Source organism: Carica papaya, chromosome 2, assembly GCF_054855325.1.
Source record: "Carica papaya isolate Zhongbai chromosome 2, ASM5485532v1, whole genome shotgun sequence".
Taxonomy (NCBI): Eukaryota; Viridiplantae; Streptophyta; class Magnoliopsida; order Brassicales; family Caricaceae; genus Carica; species Carica papaya.
The window spans coordinates 29431140-29456235 of record NC_142310.1 but is presented as its reverse complement, the minus strand read 5'-3'; the positions used below and the strand labels follow the sequence as shown (position 1 = coordinate 29456235).

Genomic DNA, 25096 nt, shown 5'->3' with positions numbered 1-25096 from the left:
TTTATTTGGATTTTCTTTGTATTTGTCTTTGAAATTTTTTTATGTATATCCTATAGATTTTTTATTTTGGAAGAACTTTACTAGTTTCTTTATAAATAAGTTTGCTAACCTATTGGTGATGTATTATCAGATTTCATAGTAAAATTCTTTTTTGTCGGTCTTGTCCGTGGATGTAGGCACAATGCCGAACTACGTAAAATACTTGTGTTCTTTTCTTTCTGTTTTTATTTTGGTATGATTGTGCATGCTTTAGTGATTAATCTTTTTTAACACTCTTCTTATACAACTTGAAAATAGGCACTCAATATTTAGAATCATTTACCTGTATCCTAGCAACAATACTAATAAAGAAAAGATGAATGCTTCAGAAACATATACTCATACTCCTGTATAACATATTCTTTTCATTTCCCACTAAACCATGAGATCATATCCATTTGCAGTATGAGTCCAAACTGAATGTCTCTTATTTCATTTTCCTATAAATCTAATGGAATATTCCATTTAGCTAATGTATGAATCAAAAACCCAGTTTGACATTTTGGCCAAGAAAAACAGGGAATGGTACATCCACTTGCAGTATGAATAATAAGTTACTTTCTTTTATTTCAAATTCCTAGAAATCTAATGGAGCATTCCAGTAGTTCATGAATGAATGAATCAAGAAAGTTATTTTGACATTTTGGCCAAGATATGCATGAGTTTGAGTCCTATACAATTCTCTTAAAAGAAAAAGGATCAGCAGCAAACAAAATTATTTCGAAGTGAGCTTTAAAAAAATAAATATCTTGTAAATGTCAATCAAAAAGCACTAAAGCAATGTCTTATGCTTCATAAACAAGCCACTAAAGCTTAATGTCTTATTCTTCCTAACATAGGGTACATCAACATTCCATTTTTCAGTGCATTTGATCTTCCAAACCTAGTTCCAACGCATATTGCTCATGTTAAGTGTGTGCTTACTTATGAAGTTATAAGCAAACTTACAAGTGAGAGTGCCTTGCTCGTTAGAAACCCAAACGCAAGCAATCATTAGTAGAGTCTTCAAAGGGCAAAATCATGTGAATAACTTAATATACTTAGATTGAGACTGTTATAATTTATATAGTATTAATTGTGTAAATTTAATTAAATCTAGTCACAGAAAATTCAATCTTACTGCAAAAAACAACCAAATATAAAACATAACACAAAAACATAATTTTTATATGAAAACTCTCTAATATAAAAGGAAAAAACTACGGATCAAACTTCAAATGAAATCCATAATTAGGAAATTAAAGAGTAAAACATCCTAAGTTAACCACTTATATAATTAAATTTTATAGATATTTTCTATTTTATTTGAGTTGATTTTGATTGATTTTTGCCACATATGTTGTTGGATTGTCTTTGGTACTTTTCAGGAATTATTTTTGGGACTTGAAAGCAAATTAGAGTGGATTGGAACAAGATTCAGGCGAAAAAAGGTTGAAATATGAAGATGTGGGAGACATCACCATAACACATGGCCATGTGTTAAAGAGTTAGTGTTTCTGTTTCTTAGGAGGAGCGAGAAATGACTATGTTCTTGGACGACACGACTGTGTACCTTATACTGGGTTAACACATGACAATGTGTTAAGAAGCAAACGTTTCTGTTTCTAAAGAGGAGTGAGACACAACCATGTTCTTGGAAGACATGACCGTGTGCCTTATACTGGGTTAACACACGACTATGTGTTAAGAAGACAACAATTCTGTTTTGCTCAGTAAAAGAGACACGACAGTGTGTTTGGGAGTCACGATCGTGTGTTTGAGAAACACAACCTTATCGTGTTTAAAATATGAAAATTGATGTAATTTCGAGAAAGACACGACTGTGTGCCAATTCGACACGGTCGTGGGATGTGTCAGGTCAAATTTAAACTTTGTCTGAATATTAGATCTAGAACTATATAAAAGGGGAATTATCTTTTAAAAAAAAGAGACTGAAGGAGGAGAAAACGGTTGCAGACATCAAGAACTTCTTCTAGTTAGTTATTCTTAATTGTTTCATGTTTTCTTTAGATTTCACTCTTACAATTTTCTTTAAAATGTGTAACTAAACTTTTCTATTGAGATATTTGATGAAACGCTAAAGGATACTTTGTGATTTTCTTATTCAATCTATGAAAGACTTTTTCTCAAATCCCTATGTGTTATCTTGTGGCTTAATGCATAAATAGATTGATCATATATTAATTGATTTATTATGAATGATTAGGTTGAGAAATTGATTGTTCATTAGAATATCAAGTTAGCATAATAGATTGAATGTGAGTAGAGATATTTGGCATGATTCATATATTTAATGATTGAATGTTAATGCACCGATTCATACTAATCCATAGATATCTGCGTGTTATTATGAAGTAGGTAGGATAATTGATCTTAAAAAAAAAGATTGCTACATGATTGAATGAAAGCGAGGAAAAGTTCTGGTTGTAGATTTAATTAAGGAAATTCATAGTTGAACTTAGGGTGGATTCTAAGATCTTAACCGTCATTATATCTTGATTGTTAATTAATCCTAATTCATTGTTTCTTTTTGTTATTAAGTTTTACTTTATACTCATTCTTTTAATCATTAACCAAATAATATCAATTAGTTGTGATTCTAGTAATTGTTATATTAGTCATCGTGGGACGATATCCAAATTTATCGCTATAGTACATTTTCAAACTAGTGCATTTGCTAGGTGAGTTCACATCACAACAAGTTTTTGGCATCGTTGCCAGAGACTAATACTAGCAATATTAGCATTGACTGATTTTTATTAATTTAATACTTTTTCTTTATTTGTTTTGTTTTGCTAGCTATTTGCAGGGGGTTCTGTAGTGCATGACCAGAAGTAACGAAGAACTACTAATTTTTTATCCAGAAATCAAGAGAACTTATCGTAGACTGAGAGCACAAGTAAAAAGGAGACGACTCTCGTCTTGTGTCAGAAATTCATTGAGAAGAGGAACAACAACAATTGGTGACAAACCGGAAGGGCGAAGAGAGCGCACAATGATGGATTATGCTATTTTATCTCTTATTGGAATTAAACAAGTGTCACAAAGCCGGCTGTAGCAGCTAAGAACATTGAGATTAAGCTAACTATCATCTAAATGATATAACAGAGTTCCCAGTTGAAGATCTTGATGAGCATATTGCTAAATTTTCCAAAGATTTATGACACTTTCAAGCACAATGGAGTGAGCAATAATGTAATCAGAGTGAGACTTTCCCTTTCTCATTGAAGGATAGATCTAAGGCTTGGTTGAATTCGTTACCAGCTAGTTCCATCACTACTTGGGAGGACATGGCTCAACATTTTCTAGCCAAGTACTTTCCCCCTTCAAAGACAGTTAGGTTGAGGAATGACATCACCACATTTGCATAAATAGATAGAGAATCAATGTATGAGTCTTGGGATCACTATAGGGATTTGCTAAGGAGAGTTCCTCACCATGATCTACCTATGTGGCTTCAAGTGCAGATATTCTACAATGGTCTCACCACCAACATCAAGACCATGATTGATACAGTAGCTGGAGGAACATTGAATAATAAAACACCTTAGGCGGCCTACAAGTTGATTGAGGATATGACAAACAATAATTACTAATGGGAGAATGAGAGATCCTCATCAAGAAAGAATGTCGACTTACATAATATTGACAACTATACAGCTCTATCTACACAAATTGAGGCCTTAACTAAGAAGATAGACAACATAACTATGGTAACAATGTAACCAGTGTGAGTTCAGAATTCTGAACCTCAACAAGAGTGTTTGTCTCAACAAACTGAACAAGTGGAATATGTTGGCAACGCTCCAAGAAAACAAGGGAATCCTTATTCTCATACTTACAATCTTGGATGGAGGAATCACTTTAATTTTTAATGGGGCAACCAAAATAATCAGAGACAAGCTAAAACTAGCTCCACCCCCCATTGAACAAAGGCCAAACATGGAGGATATGCTCGCCGAATTCATGACAGTAACGAACACTAGACTGCAAAATAATGAAACCTCCATCAAGAGTCTAGAGAACCAAATTGGCAATTGATTAAGTTGATTTTCGAGCGTGCCCAATGAACTTTTCCAAGCAGCATAGAGACCAACCCAAGAGAGCATGCGAATGTTATAACATTGAGGAGTGGAAAACAATTAGTAGAAGTGGAACCAAGGAAGAGAACACAAGCAGATGAGAGCAACCCAAATAAGGAAAAATATGAAAATAGGGAAAGAGATCAAGAAAAAGAACTGCCTAATCGAAGAGGAGAACACTCCAACATTCCATATCCAGGGAGATTGAAACAACAACAAAAAGATAAGCAATTTGGTAAGTTTTAGGATATTTTTAAACAATTGCATATTAACATTCCCTTGGTTGAAGCTTTAAAACAAATGCCTAGCTATGCGAAGTTCTTAAAGGAGATTCTCTCCAATAAAAGGAAGTTGGAAGACATGGCAATGGTGATGTTTAACGAAGAATGTTCAGCTATTCTACAAAACAAGATGCCACAAAAGTTGAAGGATCTAGATAAGTTTACAATTCTATGTAACTTAGGTGATCTTTCAATTGAAAAAGCATTATGTGATTTAAGAGCTAGCATCAATTTGATGCCATATGATACTTACAAGAAGCTAGGATTGAGAGAACCTAAATCTACTAGGATTACTTTGCAATTAGCATATATAACTATTAAAATTCCAGTTAGAACAATAGAAAATGCTAGTTAAGGTTGATAAGTTTATATTTTCAATAGATTTCGTGATTTTAGATATGGAAGAGAACTTTGAGATACCAATTATCCTAAAAAGACCATTTCTAGCAACTGTTAGAGCTTTAATTGATGTTCAAGATGGTAAATTGACTCTTAGGGTATTTGATGATGAACTTACTTTTTTATATGTATGAATCCATGAAATATGTATGTACTTCAGATGATACTTGTTTCATGATTCATACATTCGATATGGTCGTACAATGTATTTTTCAGAAAAATTACTTTAAAGATGCATTAGAACAAGGTATCATAAATGAAGAAATGAGGGACATGAAGAATGAAGAAGTTAAGGAGCAAGTAGATTTACTAGAAGTGAGACCTCAGTTTCATGCACCAAAAAACTTTAGAATTGAGGAGATTCGTAGCTCTAGTGAAGAGAAAGACAACCCATCAACTAAAAAACCACTGGATAAGTTAAAATCAAAGTGGTCGGGACCTATGGATAAGAGTGAGCCTAGTTCTCCCTAGGTCGATGTAGGAGCAAATTCTAGTTCAAGTTCAACCATAGATGAGAGATTATAGCAACTTAATATGGGACAAGAAAGAATTGAAGAACGTCAAAGGCAAATAGAGCATTATATAATGGCATACTTTCAGCATATAGGATTTTAGCCTCTACCCTACCCACCTTTATATAGTTAGTCTCACTTTTGTATTTTTTTATTTTCATTTTTTATGTTTATTTTTTAGTATATCTTTGCCTTTTATATCTCTTAGTTCCCTTCTCTCCTTTACTATAAACTTGTTTGCTTAGTTTTCCTTTAGTATTTGTCAGTATGTTCTTAGGTTTTTCACAAATTTCACCAAGGCTACGGTGGATCCTACTCCATCGAAATTTCAAGAAAGTTTCGTCTTTTTGTCGTCATTGTTTTCATTTTTCTACTTTACGAACTATGGGGACATTGTCGTATTTAAGTGTAGGGAAGTGGTATTCTAATTTTTTATATTTGTTAATTATCCTCTAAATCTTAATGAAGTTTCATGGTTTGATTTTGATGTGTTCTGTTGTGTCATGACTACCTATGATGATAATTATGAAATTGAATCTACATATATTGGGATAAGATTGTTTGTGGAAATAGTTAGCAATGGAAGTATTTGACCTTAGTTAGTTTTCCAAGTTTAAGAGTTTGGAATTTCTACATCTTTTGATTCGTAAAATTTATTCTTTTGTCTAAACTAAAAAACTATTTACAAAAGAAAGCGTATTTTGATATAAAATTAGATATATATGTATGCAAAAAGAAAAAATAAAAATAAAATACTCATCTGATCACTCAATTTTACACCACCAATGGGCATAGCTTAGCAGTTCAGCACTATGCTAGCTTAACCAGAGGTCTCAAGTTTGAGCCCTAGGAATGCAGTTGCCTTTGGTAAGGAGAGTTTACTCCTTAGTGGACCGATCTAGCTCGAAAAATAAAATGGTGGTTATGAGTAGATCTAGTGGCCATTCGAAAGTGTGACCAACTGAGTAACCGGAGGTTGACATCACAATGTCTGCACTTGTATAAAAAGTTTGATTGACATTTCGGATAACTAATACGGTGCTTAAAAAAAGTAAAAACAAAGTTGCATGTATGCCTACTCTTTTGCCAATTAATTTTGATTATGTTTTGGGTTATAAAATTTGGATATTACGAATGACACTTTTCATGAATGATTTTTGGGACTTAGAAGCAAATTAGAGTGAATTGGAATAAGATTCCGAAAAAAAGGATTAAAACATGAAGATATGGGAGACATCACCATAACACACAACCATGTGTTAAGGTGCTAGCGTTTCTGTTTTTGAGGAGGAGTGAGACATGACCATATTCCTGAAAGACATAGCTGTGTGCCTTTTATCGGGTTAACACACGGCCTTATGTTAAGAAGCCAACGTTTCTGTTTCTGAGGAGGAGCGAGACACGACCATGTTCTTGGAAGACACGGCCGTGTACCTTATGCTAGGATAACACACAACCGTGTGCCTTATACTAGGTTAACACACTGCCATGTGTTAAGAAGGCAACATTTCTGTTTCACTTAGTGAAAAAGACATGGTCGTGTGTTTGGGAGTCACGGCCGTGTGTCTGAGAGACACAGCTATGTCGTGTCTAAAAGTTAAAAATTAACATAATTTCAAGGAAGACACGGCTGTATACCAATTTAACACGGTTGTGGGACGTGTCAGGTGATATTTGGATTTTGTCAGAGTATTAGGTCTGGAACTATATAAAAGGGGAATTACCTAAAAAAAAAAAAGACTGGAGGAGGAGAAAAGAGAAGACGGTTGCAGAAATCAAGAACTTCTTCTAGTCGATTATTCTTAATCGTTTTATATTTCCTTTAGATTTCACTCTTGTGATTTTCTTTAGGATGTGTAACTAAACTTTTCTGTTGGGATCTTTAATGAAACCCTAAGGAATATTTTATAATTTCTTTATATAATCTATGAAAGACTTTTTCTCCAATCCCTATGTGTTATCTTGTAAATTAATGCATAAATAGATTGATCACCTATTTATTGATTTATGATGAATAATTGGATTGAGAGGTTGATTATTCATTAGAATATCAAGTTAGTATAATAGATTGAATGTGAGTAGAGATACTTGGTATGATCTATATATTTAATGATTAAATGTTAACACACCGATTCATACTAATGCATAGAGATATGTGTGTTATTATGAAGTAGGTAGGGTAATTGATCTTGAGAAAGAGATTACTACATGATTGAATGATACTAGAGGAAAGTTCTGGTTATAGATTGAATTAAGAAAATTCATAGTTGAACTTATGATGGATTCTAAGATCTTAACTGTCATTATATCTTGATTGTTAATTAATCCTAATTTATTATTATTATTTTTTGTTATTAAGTTTTAGTTTATACTCATTCTCTTAATCGTTGGCCAAATAATATCAATTAGTTGTGATTTTACTGCTATAGTACGTGTTCGAACAGTGCACTAGTTAGGTGAGTTCACATCATAATAACTACAAATTTTAATCCTATAATCAATAAGTATCCACATATCTCCTTAGATAAATACCCTTCAAATCTCCCTGTTCGTAGATAAATACTAAAAAATATTTTTTAAAATATTTTTGAATAAAAATATCAAAATATTTAATCGAAGAATAAAAGAATTTTAACATTTTTTATTTCATTTTCGCGCATCGAAAAGAAATTCTTTTCTCTCTTTTTTTCCAAATGTTGCAACCTTTTTTTTTTTTCTTATTCTATGTTTTTCTCATGCAACTTAAGTCTCTCCCTTTATATGATTTTTTTTCTATTCGGTTTAGGGTTCCTAGTCCTCCTACACAAACACACACATACAAAATTTTAAAAAGACACCAACTCCTGTATATATATGTATATAGAAAGAGAGAGTCCTTTTGTGTAATATATGATGGACCCACTTAACAATCTTCCTTTCAACCAATGGAGAGAATGCATGTTCCTTAACAATCACTAAAAGCTCAATCATATCGCTTTATCATAGAACTCGTGTTTGTCCCGAATCACCACATTTATTAATATATTAGCTTAACTTTTTTGTCAGTATGAATCTTCTTTACCAATGCTTCATGATTATTTACTACTTCACAAAATCAATAATATCTCACATCAATATGTTTAGTACGACAACGATATGTAAAATTTTTACTCAAATTTAGAGCATCGTAACGATCATAGTTAACTACATATTCATTTTGCCTCAAACACAATTCTTGAATAAACCTATTTAACCATAGTAGTTCCTTACAATCTTCAATTGCTATAATATATTCGGTTTTAGTTATAGACAAGACAACATATTTTTGAAATTTATATTGTTATGATACAACTCCCTATGTAAAAGTAAATATGTACTTTGAAGCAGCATTTTGTGGGATTGTTTTAAAACCTACAGACAAGTACTAATATGTAAAGATTGTCTTAGGATCAAAGCACGTTTTTGGGACCTAAAAGGATTCTTGTTGCTGCTTCTTTAGATCTCAAGTAGTATAATTGTGATCTTTTAAATTTTTAATTAATATTGCAATAAATTTATCCTCATATTTTAAGTATAAATTTTTCTCATTTTGACTCCAATTTAAGAGTTTTGATAAGCCTATAAAAAATTTGAGAGGTGAAATTGATGCATGATAAAGATATAAATTTACTTGATCTTGTTCAAGCTAATAGTTAGCATCATCGTTTGTGAGCAAAAATTCATTTCATCTTATTCAAGCTTCTAGTGTGCTTTTATAATGGCTATGTTAGACAAGTAACTTAAAATTTGTTAGAGTTTCACTAGTATTCACCAATGTTATAAACATTTGATAAATTCATTAAAGAACAATAGAAGGTCTATTAAACTTAAATGTCTATTTTATAACCCGCTAGATTATATATTTGTAGTGATCTCACCACTAAAATACTGAAAAACAATAATTACTAAAAATATCTTATACTAAACTAATTATCACAACCTTTAATTGAATTAGAAGAAAAAAAACACAACTAATATATAATACAAACATAACAAGATTAATAATATAATTAAAATAATATTTTATTTATAACCTCATTGAGAAATATAAATTTAAAATAATGATGATAAAACTGCTTGAACTTACAGTGTCTTTCGATAGTTGAAGGTAGGAAAAAATTTAAAATCAATTAAGGTTTACTAAAATTGATTATGCCTTTTCAAAATTTTCTATATTACTGAAATTTGATAATCTCCCCTAGGCTCTTTTTAACCCTTTTTTTCTAAGCTTTAAAAAACTTGAGTCTTATATTTCTTTAAATGGGTAAAACACGAATTAAGGCGAAAGATGGAGATGGATTAGAATCCCACTGCAATTGGTTCCGCAGAAGTACCTGGTGTAAACTGGGCTGACAAGCTCAAGCCTATCAATTTAAATCAAGTGAAAAGCAGAGGGCAAATGAAAAATGGTAAAAAGAAAAATTACAAAAAGAACAGGAAGGAGCTCTGTCTTTTCAGAATTATAAAGTATAGTTAAATTCTTGATCTGCCAAGTTTGAGAAGAAACAGAGTCGTCCATTAAAATTATTTACCGCCATTTCACAGAAGACAGAAAAATGGTACAAAAGCTATCTAAAAGAAAAAGCTAAAAACCAAGAAGCTGAGTGTTTTTGACAATTAGATTAGACTGGTAGAAGAGTTCGTAGGAATGGTTGTTAGCTGCTCAGTCAACTTTCTCCCCCCTGAGAAAAGTAATCATATTGCTTGTACAAACAACAAAAGACTACCCCCAAAAAGAAGATACAACAGAAGAAAGCTCCAGAAGATCTCCTCACTCAATCATTGTGAAAAATTCAGCTGCTCATTCAGTTTGCCAGATCCCAAAGGATGGATATTTTAGCCAAGTTCTTGCTCAACAAACCGTACCCAGGTAAGGCAACTGAAATCCTAGATTGTATTCTTCAAATTTGCTTGAAATCTCTACACAATATTTGATTTATCAAGATTCCAAAATTATAAATGCATGACACTTACCATGTTATGGTATCAGTAGAAATTCCTCTGTATTCTAATACAAATTTCCCATCAAGAAGCATCATGCCTTGCTCGTATAAACAAATAATTAGATGATATTTAGCCGAAAGTGTATGATCTCTACTTTCTTTTCCTAACCATACAACAATTATTTTTCCTTCAAAAGAAGAGTCATTTTCTAATGCAGAACCATAAGGAAACGCTAAATGCAAAAACCGCAACACATACAAACAACAATAGATGTAATAGGTTGATGTATTTTCCAACAAATCTACAAACACCAATTACAGAAATTTTGACAATTCAGAATCCATGCCTGACTGCAAACACAAAATGGTCAACTTATATCTCCCCATTGTGTTTGTTCTCCCTTACGGGTAGATGAACATGCTTCAAGTGAAAGCATCATTTGTTTTCACTGCATTTGCTGTATATAGCTTGGATCAGCGTATGGGATGATATTGTGTGATACCTCGTTTTGGTGGCAGCTTCCTCAAAATGAAGAGGACCAAAGAAGAGGGCAATATCTCAACCAACTGCAAGGAGAGGAAAAAGCTTGTCATAAGAGGGGAAAATATAAACAAGACAATAAAAGAAATTGATATTCTTAGCCTTCTGAATCTAAGAAGGCTTTAAAACAGAAGGAGTCATGAACAATTTTAGAGTTCCACGAGAAAAAATGGTAGGTTATGACTAATGCCACAAATTTAATCAATTGACACATCAAAGCTGCCACTTCCAAAAGCTGGAGCAAACAAAAATATTCTCAGAACGTGTTTGAAGATTAGTATGGCTAACATGTATGGTATGGTCATCGGTGTATTGGTTAAAAAATTAGATTTTTGACATTCTATGCTGCAATTGCCATCACATGGCTAATAACAGGAAGATCTTAGTTTGATACTCTCTATAAAACGCCCAATCATAGGCCACCAGCAGTGTTTTGTCACACACACGGCACTTTAACTGAGCGTCCAAACAAGACCCAGATTGTCATTCACATTGTTACCCACAATTCGCGTAGGAGTTTTGACTCAACTAGATTTTCCATGTGTAAAAAGAAACCTTCATTATTAAGAAATTATTGACTTTATTTCAACAGAAGAGCAGTAAGTTTTAAGAAGGAAATTTGTTAATAGGAGAAGAGGCAACAATCAAAAACTAGGCTTAATCCTTCAACTATCTCACAATTAAAATGTACAAGAGATTTGTTTTCCAATGAAATATCATACATCCATCGAGGAGAACTTACCAGGTAATATATGAAGTTCAGAACTGGATGGTCCAATACATCAAGATTTGCAGCTTTATCAAATGCATTAAAGCACATCTAGAGCATAAACAACAATTAAATCTTAATTAGATGAACATAGGATAAAGAAGAAATGGAACCTTGAGCCCGCAATTCACTAGGCAAAGACTCACTTTATCAACTTTAAACAGTAAATTTCAAAACAAGTCGTAGGTTCATTGATTACTATGTTTCCATTTGAAAGTAATTTACCAAGATCTAACCATCTATTGTTCACTTTTTAATGCAGGTAACTTATTTTAGTATACTTAACGTAGATGTTGATATAGACAGTAAAGAATATCATAACAAACTAACCATAATGCATCTGATGAGGAAACATGAGAAGCAAATGGTAGTCACATAACCAACCTGCCAAGCCAGAAGCAGATTAAAACAATTGAAAATGAAATAGATTACAGATAGCACAATCCATATATATAAAATAAATGAAAAGATCACCTCCTGCAGTTTCTTACGCCGTCCTTTTGATTCTACAGGGAACCGTTGCAACATTAAGAAGAGCCTGCAAGAAGATAAATGTGAGAAGAGGACAATTCACATTCTTTTTCAGAATATGAATATCAGAAAGTAAGCCATGTAAGAAAAAGATGGCTAGCATTCAGAAGTCATTTTTCATCCATTGGCACCGGTTCAAACAAAAGGAAGATGTCTAAAGTCGGAACATTCGAAATTGATGAGATAAAGAGGTATCATACTGTTGATTTTTCCTACTATATGTTGGATGGAGCCAATAACACTATTTCAATTTGTTCCACATCCTAAATAGTGAGTTAGGTTGCATATACAAGTCTCTATAGTCAAATGGCATTTAATCTAGAAGTGAAGTGTGGTGGAAGAAGAGACTGTAGATTCTCATCCTTGGATGTGTGTAACTTTTTACTGCTCAAAAATGGGCTGGATATGCCAGCTAGACTAGCTAAATGAAGCAATATTGAAGAATCAACCATGAACCAAATGACCAATATTGCTTTCTCAGGGTGCAGTGACATCTCCTCCCAGTAAAATTAAAAATATATCGAATAATACTCGGGGGAGGGAGAGACAGACAGAGAGACTGGGAGAGGGAGAGAGAGGAACGTGGAGAAGATAGAAGGCTTTTGTTGCCAGCAAAAGGTCAAGAAACTTAAACAGTGGAGAGGGGGGAGGGGAGATGGCAGTGACAGGTAAAATACTGATGATATATTATAGAGCTATCCACAGCAGTAACTGTGGGATACTGAATCCATGGTTAGAATTTGAAGGATGGGGATCGGGTCTTATTTCCACCAGCCAAGGGAAGGTGGAACAGGACCTATGTTGTCACCCTGTTATTATCCTTGACCATGAGGCATAAAAGGCTAGACTAATGTGATTGTTTGTTAAATGCCAGTTGAGATGAGATGATCTTCCAAAGAAAATTTAACCAAGTCTTATTATATTATTGTTATAAAAATTGAAGATATACTCTTAGTTTATAAAAGAAGAAAAATAATTAGAAGATAATAAATTAATTACAAAGTAGTTGGAGAGGGCAAGTTCTCCTGCAACAAAAAGGAAAAACAAAGAAGCAAAGAAAACAAAGACATCAAGACAACATAGCATTCTATCATTCTATCTCTTCGCAGCATATACAACCCCCTCACCCCCAACCGCTCCCCCCAACCCCAAAAAAAAAGCACAGGCCATAACTCCGAGAAAACGAGGAACACTACTATCCAAAAGGATAGCAGTTAACTGAGACTGTTGCTTAAATACTCTTTGCATTCTGCTCCAATTTTATGATCCGGTACCCTGAGAAACTAGCCCCCCCTCGACAGCACCATGTGCTCCTCAGCCATGCAAAACTATCCTTAAGGTGTAGAATAAGAACTTGAGGTCAAGACTCAAGAGGACATATCCAGAAAAAGCCGAAGAAAATAGTCTATTCCAAACCCTCAAGACACCTCAATATGAAGTCAGAGCTCTAGACAAAACTCTGAAAGCAAATCAAGCAGTTATGGGAGAGTTTTGTGAAGTCTACAAATCAAAATATATCATTAGTCTTAACCTAATCAGCAACGCAATCTAGAAAAAGGTTCTAACCTTAGAGGGAACTTTCACTTTCCAAAGTGGAGAGAAAAGGCCAGCTAATAGGAGAGCAACTAAGAAACTCTAAAACTATAACCATACACCCTTGAAGAATCTAAGGTCCACATTCAACAATCAAGGGCAGGAGAGGAGGGAAAAGGAATCAAGTAATCAGAGGTAAAATATGACAATTCTCAGTCAATTAGATTTTTAAAGAAAAAGGAAATTCAAGTTGCATGACCATCAAGGTGCTTCACAAAGACAAAACCGGAAAACTAGATTTCAGGTTGCATGACCATCAAGGTGATTCATAAAGACAAAATAGGAAAACTATGTCCAGCGGAGAGTTTACAAAGATGGAAAACAAGAAGCTAAGGATGCCTCCCCCACATGGCAATCATCCCAAGGAAGAAAATGAGAAACATTCCCCACCTTCAACTGAAGATACACATTTTGCAAATGGTCTTTTGACCTTCTAGAAAAACTACTTCAGAAAAACACAAACTCATGATTAGCAAATCACTCAATTTATGCACTATGCCCAAAAGTTAGAAATAAATGTCAGACCTTGTCAGTGATACCGATGCTCTTACATGACAATCAATCCCCATTCTTTACAGAGCCCGTGTGGGTTAAGTAGAAAAATCTTAATTTGCATGTCATATCTTTTTTTCTTAAAAAATAAAAAGTATAAAATATATCATTAAATACAAGCACAACGGGATGCAAACCCATGTACAAAATTATTTATATATCAGTAAAAATATCAGTTAGTTCTCCCAAATTCTTCATGGAATACAATGGTTGACTCATAACCAAAAAACCTAAGGTTTGGAACCATTTGTCTCGAATCTTATTAATATCCTCTTCCACCCCATGAAAGACTCTCCTGCTCTTTATTTCTACATAACCCAAAAAATTCTAAGGGAAATAAGCCCCAAATATTTTTTCCAGGCAGTAATACCCTTCCATGCCATCCATCACAATTCCAGCCATAACCCAACTGAATCCCATAATCTCATATGCCATTGACCATAAATTATATGCGAATGGGCACATCAGTTTACCATGATCTTTCAAATCCTCATTAGCTTATTGATGGTCAATATACACCCACGACCTGCTTCCCAAGCGAAAGAAGCTACCCTAGAAAGGGTATTCACCCTCCAAATTCGCCTAAAAGGAAAATTATTCTCGACATGTTCTTTCTTGTCAAATATCTGTAGAAAGATCCAACAGTGAAGTTCTCAATTGCACTAAGGTTCTAAATTGGTTGGTCATAATTCTCTTTCAGTGAAACCAACACCAAAAAATTCAAGAGTGATTCATATTCGTTTATTTCTCAGTCATCGAGATTTCGCATTGCCTCCACATGCCACTCCCTACATCCTCCACCGTCTCTAAATGACTCTTTAACACAAAGCTCCTTATATTGCGCAACTGCAAAAAACCATGGGAACCTGGCTCTCAATGCACCTCCTTCAAGCCAAAATCTGACCCAAATCCAATTCTCTCCCCATTTCCAATTCTCCAATTGATGCATTCGAAAAATTTTTCCTCTCCCACATAGATATTTTTTTGCAGCCTCGTACAGTGTGGTCTAGACAAAACTCTGGAGTAGCACCCTTTATCCATCGTACCAAACTTCGCCTCTGTAACCTTCCTCCATATAATGCCTCTTTTTTTTATAAAGCATCATATCCACTTCCCCTAAAGCACTTGATTCATCTTAGCTAAAGATCTCAAACCTAATCCCCTCTAACTTAGTAGTTTTTAGTCACATCTAATGCTACCAAGTGGTATTTCCTTCTTTCCACCGAGCTACCCGAAAGGAATCTACATTGAATTGCTTCTAATTTCTTGACAATATTCGTTGCAATTGTTAAAAGGGATATGTAATAAATAGGAAGATTGGACAGTGTGCTTCTTATGAGAGTTAGGCATCTATCCTCGGAGAGTAGATTCCTCTTCTACTCAACAAGTCTCCTCTCAAATCTTGCAATAACAGGATCCCACATCCTCGCATCTTTGTAATTAACACACAAAGGCATGCCCGAGTATTTAATCGGTAGTTTCACTACTTTACATCCTAAAAACTTTGCTAATCTGTTTGAATTTGCATATCATATCTTAAGGTTTCAAAATTTCCACATGCACATTTTAGGTTGTGTCAGACCAACATCTAGCATCAATCTTGCATATGGTTGAGCCAGGCCAAGTTATAGTTTTTCTATATCTACTTCACTGACTATAAATGTCACTACTAGTTCAGAACTTTGAAGACATACCACATTGTAGAAAGGCCAAACCATGCACGACTAGGACACATACCAAAAAAATTTAGCTCCTATCCTACAAACCTTCTAAACATAGACCTCCAATCATGGTTAGTAATATGCTGAACTTAATATGCTGAGACTTTTCAAAAAGTTGTATGCAAGAGAAAGAAGTATCATTATCGTGGTTTGAAGAAAAAATATTAATTTTGCTTCTATTAAGCATGTAGAAAAAGATAGGTTCTTTAAGCTAATTATGCAATTACAAGTTTAAAGCGGATGAAAAGACAAAAAATTAGTGGCATATAGATTTCCTTTCACAAAAAGAAAGAGCACATATTATGTTCCTCCGTACATGCAGAATTCATCTGTAACAATATGTAACATACTGATAGTATATTTTATGTAAATTAGATTAAAGGGTATAAAGGTAAAATAAACCCTATATAATTAATTGTCTGTTTAATTTTCTATTCTAAAAAACATGTATATATAGGACTTGATTGTTAATAAAATACACAATCAACCATTTTTAATATGGTATAAGAACTCTAGATTAAAAACCCTAAACATTTTACAAATTATATTCAGCCTTCATTCTCTAAATAAGAAAACCCTAAAAGAGGCCAGCCTACATCCTCGGCCACCATGAATCCAGCAGCTAACCATCATTAGAGAATTCCTCTTCCAAAATCACATCCCAAAACAATATTGAGTGGAGCAGTCCTTACAAGCACCTATATTATCAACCGCTTATCTTCTAGCATTCTAGACTTTAAAAACCCTCTTGAAGCATTCTCCAAGTTTTACACTACTATTCTGCCAACCTGAAGTCAGCACTTTCCTCAATCTACGGTGTACATTACTCTCTTTCCAAGCAAATTATAAGGATGGATCAAGCTGTCTCCGGGCTTTGTATTAATATGGGAAAGTCTGAATTAGTCGGTATGGGGCTAATAATGAAGCCGATTCTCTTGCCCGTGTGCTGAACTGCAAAGTTTCCCAACTTCCTATCAAATATCTAGGTGTTCCCCTTGGTGCAAATTATAAGGATGGATCAAGTTGGGATCCGGTCATTGATCTATTTGAGAAAAGGCTTGCAAGTTGGAAAAGGAACTTCCTTCCTAAGGGTGGAAGATTAACTCTGATTAAAAGCATCATTTCCAATCTTCCAACTTATTTTCTTTCCGTCTCACCATCCCGGTCAAATTGGCTAAAAGACTTGAGAAGATTCAATGTAGATTTCTTTGGGGCAGTGAAGAAAATAAGAGAAAACCCCACCTTGTAAAATGAGATAATGTGAAGAAGACACAAAAATGTGGAGACTCCAGATCTAAGATCCCTCACCACAATAAACAAAGCTCTCCAAGGCAAATGGATATGGATATTTCGGAATGAGGGTGATAATCTGTGGAAAAAAGTCATAGATTGCAAGTGGAATTTAAGCGATAGGCAGAAGCTTCACAACGGGGGACATAACACCTATGGCAAAAGTCTTTGGAGAGGCATTACAAACATCAGTAATAGCTTTTTCGACTGTTTGGTTTGAGCTGCAGGCAGGGGCAGTAAAATTTTTTTTGGGACTGACCGATGGTGTGGCCCATCCAAGCTCCAGAACCGATTCCCACTAATTTATGCAATCTCCAGAGACAAGAACATGTTGGTAGAAAAAGCTTTTGATGTTGAAAATGGCAGTGGATGGAACATTGCAATTAACGGGAACTTGCAAGACTGGGAGGTTGAAGAATATGAAAATCTATTATCATTCCTTGCCGAGTTTCAACCCACCAATAAAGAGGATAAGCTTCACTGGTCTCTCAGTAACAATAGCTATTTTTCGGTCAAAACATTCTATTACCATTTGGCTGGCCAAAATGAGGTGAGGAATTCTGATTTTTCGGCAAAAATGATTTGAAAGACCAACGCCCCCTGTTGCATTTCCTTTTTTGCTTGGGAGGCAGCAAGAGAACGGATCCTTACCATCGAAATTCTTATGGAAAGAGGTATAACCTTAACCAATAGATGCTTCTTTTGCAAAGAAAATGCAGAATCTTGCATTCATCTCCTACTTCACTGCCCTTTCACTCAAAATTTATGGACCATGGTCTATGGGCTCCTTGGTATTAAATGGGTTACTGTCGGCTCTATAAAAGATGAATTGAAGGCTTGGTAATTTCTGTGTAAAGGAAACAAGAAACTTCGACTTATTCCTCTCACTGTCTTTTGCATCCTCTATAAAGAAAGAAACAAAAGAGCTTTTGAAGGCAAAGAAGAAAGCTTTAGCAACATCATGGACAAATGGTTTCACTTTTTGGGTCCATTATTCTAGGACATAACCTTCTTAGCCTTGATTTTCGTTTTATTGTAAATATACTCATTGACTTGTAAATTTTTTGTACATAAGCGGCACCCCCTAGGTGTCTACACTCAATACAATTTCCTCTCTTTTATCTCAAAAAACAAAAGAAAACTCCAAGTTTTATCCAGAAATAAGTATCACAAACCATCTTCTCAGATATTTGGTTGAATTACTTTCGTTCATATTCATTGTCATCAAAGAGTTTCACTTGATCCCAATGCCCTTGAAATGTTTGTTTATAAAGTACTCATCTCCAAATGAGGTACAAATGTAACAATCCGCCCACACAAAAATTTTGTGTCTACGAATTCACCTCTATTGAACAAGAATCATATTTCATCCAACCTTATATTGAGTGGAAACTTATATAAGAAGAAAAGATACAAATTTTTGACTGATTTTATCCTATCGCCTTCGCCACATACTCCAACACCACCATCACAAGAAAACCCTTAGAACCACTAGAGAACTCACTTATTCAAGAGAACACAGCTAACTCTAGGTTCATTCAGGTGTATATGAGGAGAAAGAAATCCAAGTTCTGAGCCTAGGTCGGTCCAAAAATCCGACATTGATTCTAAAACTGAGGTAACTCCCAGAAAACCTATACAGTATGATAATAATATACCTATTACATTTTTTAAAGTTATCAGAAAATGTGTCTTCTTTATCACATCCCATAGTCTGTGTCATTTGATATGTGTTCATTGTCCCATACAAATTTCCTTACAAATTTGAATATTGAGTATGTTCACCTAATGCGTTATCTTGTAAAAAATGGAAAAACGCTACGAATGTGGGAATGCAAGCATTAGAGAAGAACCAAACATAGGAAAAAAATATGTGAGATTCAAGTGGTTGTTCACAATCAAATACAAGAAACTATAGGCAAAGGCCTATACACATTTATAGAATAGACTACCAATAACCAAGATGAACGCAGTGTGGATCAATGTGAAGAATGTCTTCATGGATAGAGACTTGGAAGAATAAATTTACATGAAAATTCCATCAAGTTTGCCAGAGAAACAGAACCCAATAAAATATGTAAACTGAAAAAAAGGCACTCTATAGACTCAGGCAATCGTCAAGAGCATGGTTTGTCAGATTCGCAAAGGTAATAATACGTCTGAGAAATAAGTGAACTCAAGGAGATCACACTCTCTGTTTGTCAAACACTCAAAGACAGAGAGATTTACAGCTTACCTAGTATATGTTGATAACATTATTGTAACAGTAGATAATGCAAAAGAAAAATTAATGACAAATGTCTTACAAGTGAATTCAAAATTAATGAGTTAGATAAGTTGAAGTATTTCTTTGAAATTAAAGTTGTCCACTCAAAATCCAGGATCCTCATATCTCAATAGAAGTACATTAATAAGTTATTAAAAGATACTGACAGACTAGCATGTAAGGCATCTAATAATCATGTTGATCCTGAACATAAATTGGGAGTGGCAGAAATAAATACACTAGCAGATAAGGATATATATAAGAGATTAGTTGAGAGACTAATATATCTGTCTTGCACAAGACCAGACATTGCCTACACAGTAAATGATATAAGTAAGTTCATGTACAACCCTAAAAAAGTGCACTTACAAGCAACCTATAAAGTATTCCATTACTTAAAGGGATCAGCAAAGAAATGAATCTTGTTTAGGAAGAGTGATAGGTTGCTTCTATAAATCTATACAAATGCATATTATGCAGGACTAGTGGTAGACAGAAAATATAAGGTTACTGTACCATCCTTAGGAGTAACCTAATTACATGGAGTAACAAGCAAAATATATTTGCCAAATCGAGTGCAAAATCAAAATCAGAATTTCGAGTAATGGTCCAAGAGGTACATAAACTACTATGGATAAAAAGAAAATTTTGAAGACATGAGAATCAAGTAAGAAAGTTCTATGCACCTATACTTTGACAACAAGTCAGTTATAAATATCATATACAATCTCATACAACATGACCAGACTAAGTATATCGAGGTCAACAGATACTTTATCAAATAGAGACTTGATGATAGTCTAATATGTACTCCATACATGTCTGCCAGTTCACAGCTAGTAGATGTGTTAACTAAATACTTGAACAATCCAACATTCTAGACTATCACTGGTAAATTAGAGATGAACAATATCTATTCCCCAACTTGAGATGGAGTGCTAAAGAGTGTATCTTATGTAAATTAGATTAAAGAATATTAGAGCAAAATATACTCTATATAATTAATTGTTTATTTTCTTTTTTATTCTAGAAAACCTATATATATAGGGCTGTGACATTCAATAAAATACATAATCAACTATTTTTAGCACATTCAGAATGCCACAACCTAACTTTTGGAGAAATTCATAGTCAAATCAAACCTGGGAAACAGTAAGCTGAAATCTTACCTTCCACCATAAAGTAAAAACCCAAGAGCTGCAAACAAAGAAACACCTGCCAATACACATGTGAAAGACACGTTAAAACTAAGTGCCACTGGTCATGACAAAGCCAAGCAACTAATTACTATCTATTAGATACAAAACACATAACACATAAGCAAAATATACCTGCAAAGAACATCTTAGATAGGGTGGCCACAACTGGGATAGGCTTCCACCATAATATTAACCACATAGCAATCTGGAACCAATTTGACCAAATGGAAGAATTGTCTACTTAAAACATTTAATAACATATGCACTATACTAATAAATAATTCAATGACGCAGATAATTGAATTCCAGTTTTTTAAAATCAATATCCAGCATAAACCCTGCAGCATCCTGAGCCAAAAATAAGTTGCACCAACTTCATAAACAGAAGTGGTGGAGCAGCTATTTGTTAAGACTTCAGCAGAAAAATGAGGGAAACATTTGTAGGTTTATTACCAGAAAAGAACGAAGCCACAAGCTGCATAATAAGCTGGCGGCCACATCAGGAGTATTTAGGATATGGAATAATTTTCAGGAATGAGTCAGCTGGTTAGCTAAACACCCGTAGGTAGGGCTGTCAGAAATTTCTGTTTTCTGCCATTCTTTTGCTATTTTGGATTTTCTGCTTGTACTGGTTAAAATAGGAAGGATGTACCAAAGGGTATCATGCTATAATTTGCCTACCAGAATTTCTGAATCAATCAGCAGTCTCTAGAATCCTTTCTAAATTCTCCCTTCTTCTCTTCATCTCTCAAAAAGCTTCTTAGTTCTCTCTCCCATTGATTCACACAAGTCACAGAGAAGTTCATGCTTGAAGCTCCTAACACAATCTAGGGTTTTACAAGGAAAACTCCTGGACTGTGCATGCATGCATGCACATGACTCCAAGAAATACCACAACTAAGACTTTGTGAAATAGCTTAATATTGCAGTGAAACAAAGAAAACTCTCTCACTAGGACAATCATGAGAAGGACCCGAACCTTGTATTACAGAAGCTAATTGATGCAGATAAATGTCCTTCAACACCCTGTAATGCTTCGAACCCAAGCATTATCGGTCCACAAACTTTTCAAAACCAAATCCCGGGAGTATAAGAGCTTTAAATCAAGTTACTGGAATGACTTATACCCTTAGGATTACTCATCAATCACGTATCTTTTTTATATAGGATAAGATTATTACAATCTCCACATCCAAATCCTTAATGTTCTCGCTAATATGACCATCACAACAAAAAACCCCACAAATTCCAAAATTATATCATTACAAAGTTCCTAGACTATCACATTTGTCCAAAGCCTAGAAACCATTAACCCAATTTTTTTTGGATAGAAACCACTAGCTTTCAAAAGATCAAACTCAAGTTATTAACTGACTGGAGCCCACATAGAGTCAATTGATCAATCATGCCCTTCTCACCCCCCAAAACTCCACCCCACCTAGGACAAAAAACTGCAAAAGAATGAGAAAACTCAATAGGGTTGAAAGAAATCCGATCAACCATAATCACAATTTATTTAATTCTCATTGCACTGATTTACATCCTCAAATAATACTTAGCAACTCCATTTCCACCAAGGATGAAAATTTCTAATGTGCAGGACATAATTTTTTACCTTATTCATAACGAATATATATACATAATAAAAGAGTTAGTTCAGATTTTCAGGACTACACTGTACACAAAGCCACTGACTAACTTTATTAAACAATTGATTCTGTCCTTTATCCACTAACGAAAATTTGCTTAAGATGCACTCCACCCTACCTCTTAATAGAAATTTGACAATACTACGTAAAATAGGAAAAGAAGCTTGAGGGCCATAGATGGCTTTATCAGTTTCTAAGAAATCCGACACAGCTTCCATATAGAAGGAATTCAACTTCAAATCCTCCCTTTGGCAAGGAATTGTAGTAAAAGGATGGACAGGAGAACTTCACCTGAAGTGCATACACAACTGCATTAATTGTAAAGAAACTTGGCCTCAGTCCATCAGTAGATACAGCGCGTGCCTGTTTCATTCATCGATTGGAGTTATAATTTAGGCAGATAAACCATAAATAGAAAAGCAAATATGCCCTGTATCAACAAAACCTGATAGTAAATTTCAGCCCAAAAGAGAACCAAAAGCGCATATGTTGTGAAGAAAGCAAGACTTGGCAAATCCAGCAGGATATGTTGCACAATCTAACAGATAACCAATTTAAAGCCATGAGTAAGAAGAAATTCCCAGGGCAACAAGCTGAAAGAAGCATTCAAAAGTCAACACAAACCTCTGGATGCAAGTGTTGTATATTCCGGCGGAAAACAAAAACTATAGCTCGAACTGCAAGGTAGAAAATACATGATTAATGCAACGCAGAGAAAATAAAAACCCACGAGAATATTAAGGGAAAATTAAAATCCAATTCCAGGAGACGGACCCCCATTCACCAGGAAATTGAGAAAATGGAAAACCTTCTGCGTGGTCCAACCATACTCCGGAACCCTCAATTGTATCCGTACCAGTTGAACCTAACAACCAAATATAAATCGTAACTATTAAAACAAATTTCCATTTCTAAACTACATTTAAAACAGACATTCCCGCTATGGACGTACCGTGCTTTGAAAGACAATTGAACTCAAATCACATTTAAAAAAAGAACTAAAACATTCTTATCGTGCTTATCCTATTCACCTCGCTTAAATCTAAACAAGATTTTGAAACCAAAAAACATAAATTCCAATCTTCAGCTGGAAACCCTAGAAAACGTCACCAATAGTTAATTTCAAATTCAAGTAACATCCAACACAACTACATATGTACACAGCCCGTACGCGTATGCACCAATAGTGAAGCAATCATTGAAAGCAAATTGAGGGAGAAATCCATGCACGATCCACTTGCGATAATTCGGCAAATCGCACAATGAGAAACACACATATACGTACGACGAGAGCGTACCAGAGCGACAGCCGCGACCAGACCGTAAAGACCGGCGAGGACATTGAAGGTGCGATCCTGCCAAACAGGCGACTTGTTAATGTCTTCCCACCAGTTGGAGGCCTCTTTCAGATTGTAGGCCATCACCATCTCCGCCGAGATAACCTCCACATCGCTGCGCCCCATCCCGCCGTCAACGAGATTTTTCAACAGTTATATTGTCTCTTCAACACCAAAAACAAAATTTCTCTTTGCCAGTTTTGTTATTTATCTCTTCTTTCTTACTACGATGAAGAATCGAATCACGCCGTTGTTTATCGTCCTTATTTTTGCTTTCTCACAATTCTCGCCGATGTGGAAGAGCACAACGGCCGGCGAAGATACGGAGGGTTGGGTGTGCGGGGAAGGGAATATGGCCTATTATACGCGTCGCGTTGCGCGGACATTCCACGCTCTCTCCATAGTTCCACGTGTCGTTTTCACCGTATTAAAAATTGGGGTTGAAAATAGAAAAAGGAAACCTTATCCATGCACGGTGGCTAGATAAAAATCTGACCGATTTCCTATTCTGGCCTAAAAAGGAAACATCGAGAAGTTACTAACACATATCTTGTTTAGATTCTTATAATGTGCATTCTTCTTCTTTAATCGTGTAAATAATCCATTTGCCAAAATTAAATTATTAAAAAAGCTTGACAAATAACCTCTTTCAAGCTGCCAAGACACTATAATTTTGTTGTCTAAAAGCTTTAAAAGCTTGATGATAACTTGTCTTCCTGTGTTAAGTTTTTATTTTAGTATTCTAAATTATGATGCGAAAAATTATTTACCGTACATGACCTTTTTTATAATATAAAAATAAATTTTATGTAAAAGTAATTTTACTCATAATTAACATAATAATTAAATTTTAATATTTTAACGTTAACATTTACCGTAAAAACGTAAAACATTTATAATTGTTATATATAGTTTGTTCTCTTAAAATTTTTGAGTATTTTTTTCACTCATTTTTTTTTTAAAAAAATAAATCATAAAATTGTTCTCTTTTCCATTAAACTTATGCACAAAACTTCAAAAAAAAAAATAATTATAGTTCAAAACCTCATAACCTTGAACTCATCATTCATCAATGTGGGAAATTATAGAAATATGATAGACTAAGAAGAAAAAATAAAATCATATTTGGAAAATAAGTTTTGGTTTGGATGTAGAAAACGGGTTGGGAGAGATGATAGAGAAAGGTTGTCATTCTTTGATGAGAACAATGGTTCAAGACATATATCTATTCTTGCTCTTGAATTTTGGTGTAATCGACACTATATTTGTATTAGTATATCTCAAGCAATCTAATTTGGTATAATACTTACAAAAAAAATTTATTGAGTCATAAGACTAGTTAACACATCTTAATATTTAGAATATAAACTAATA

The 25096-nt window shown here is 34.3% G+C and overlaps 1 protein-coding gene across 1 annotated transcript; it reads right to left on the bottom strand.

The window, feature by feature from the left end:
• Window positions 1-10382: 10382 nt before the first annotated feature.
• Window positions 10383-24057, bottom strand: TOM3 (tobamovirus multiplication protein 3). Its single transcript, XM_022054307.2, has 11 exons — window positions 23684-24057; window positions 23160-23250; window positions 23010-23062; window positions 22831-22923; window positions 22677-22748; window positions 20869-20941; window positions 20707-20752; window positions 12059-12122; window positions 11915-11968; window positions 11558-11635; window positions 10383-10841 (listed from the first exon to the last, which is right to left on the bottom strand). Exons 1-11 carry the CDS (start codon window positions 23846-23848, stop codon window positions 10749-10751), a joined length of 882 nt encoding a protein of 293 aa, XP_021909999.1. The 5' UTR covers window positions 23849-24057; the 3' UTR covers window positions 10383-10748.
• Between the last annotated feature and the right edge of the window lie 1039 nt (window positions 24058-25096).

What these genes read in the sequence shown, in the direction of transcription:
- TOM3 (XM_022054307.2), bottom strand. Translation starts at nt 23,848, where the DNA reads ATGGGGCGCAGCGATGTGGAGGTTATCTCGGCGGAGATGGTGATGGCC. An exon ending in TACAACACTTGCATCCAGAG is followed by an intron (nt 22,924 to 23,009) that starts GTTTGTGTTGAC and finishes GTTATCTGTTAG; the next exon opens with ATTGTGCAACATATCCTGCT. An exon ending in GGCGTAAGAAACTGCAGGAG is followed by an intron (nt 11,969 to 12,058) that starts GTGATCTTTTCA and finishes CTGGCTTGGCAG; the next exon opens with GTTGGTTATGTGACTACCAT.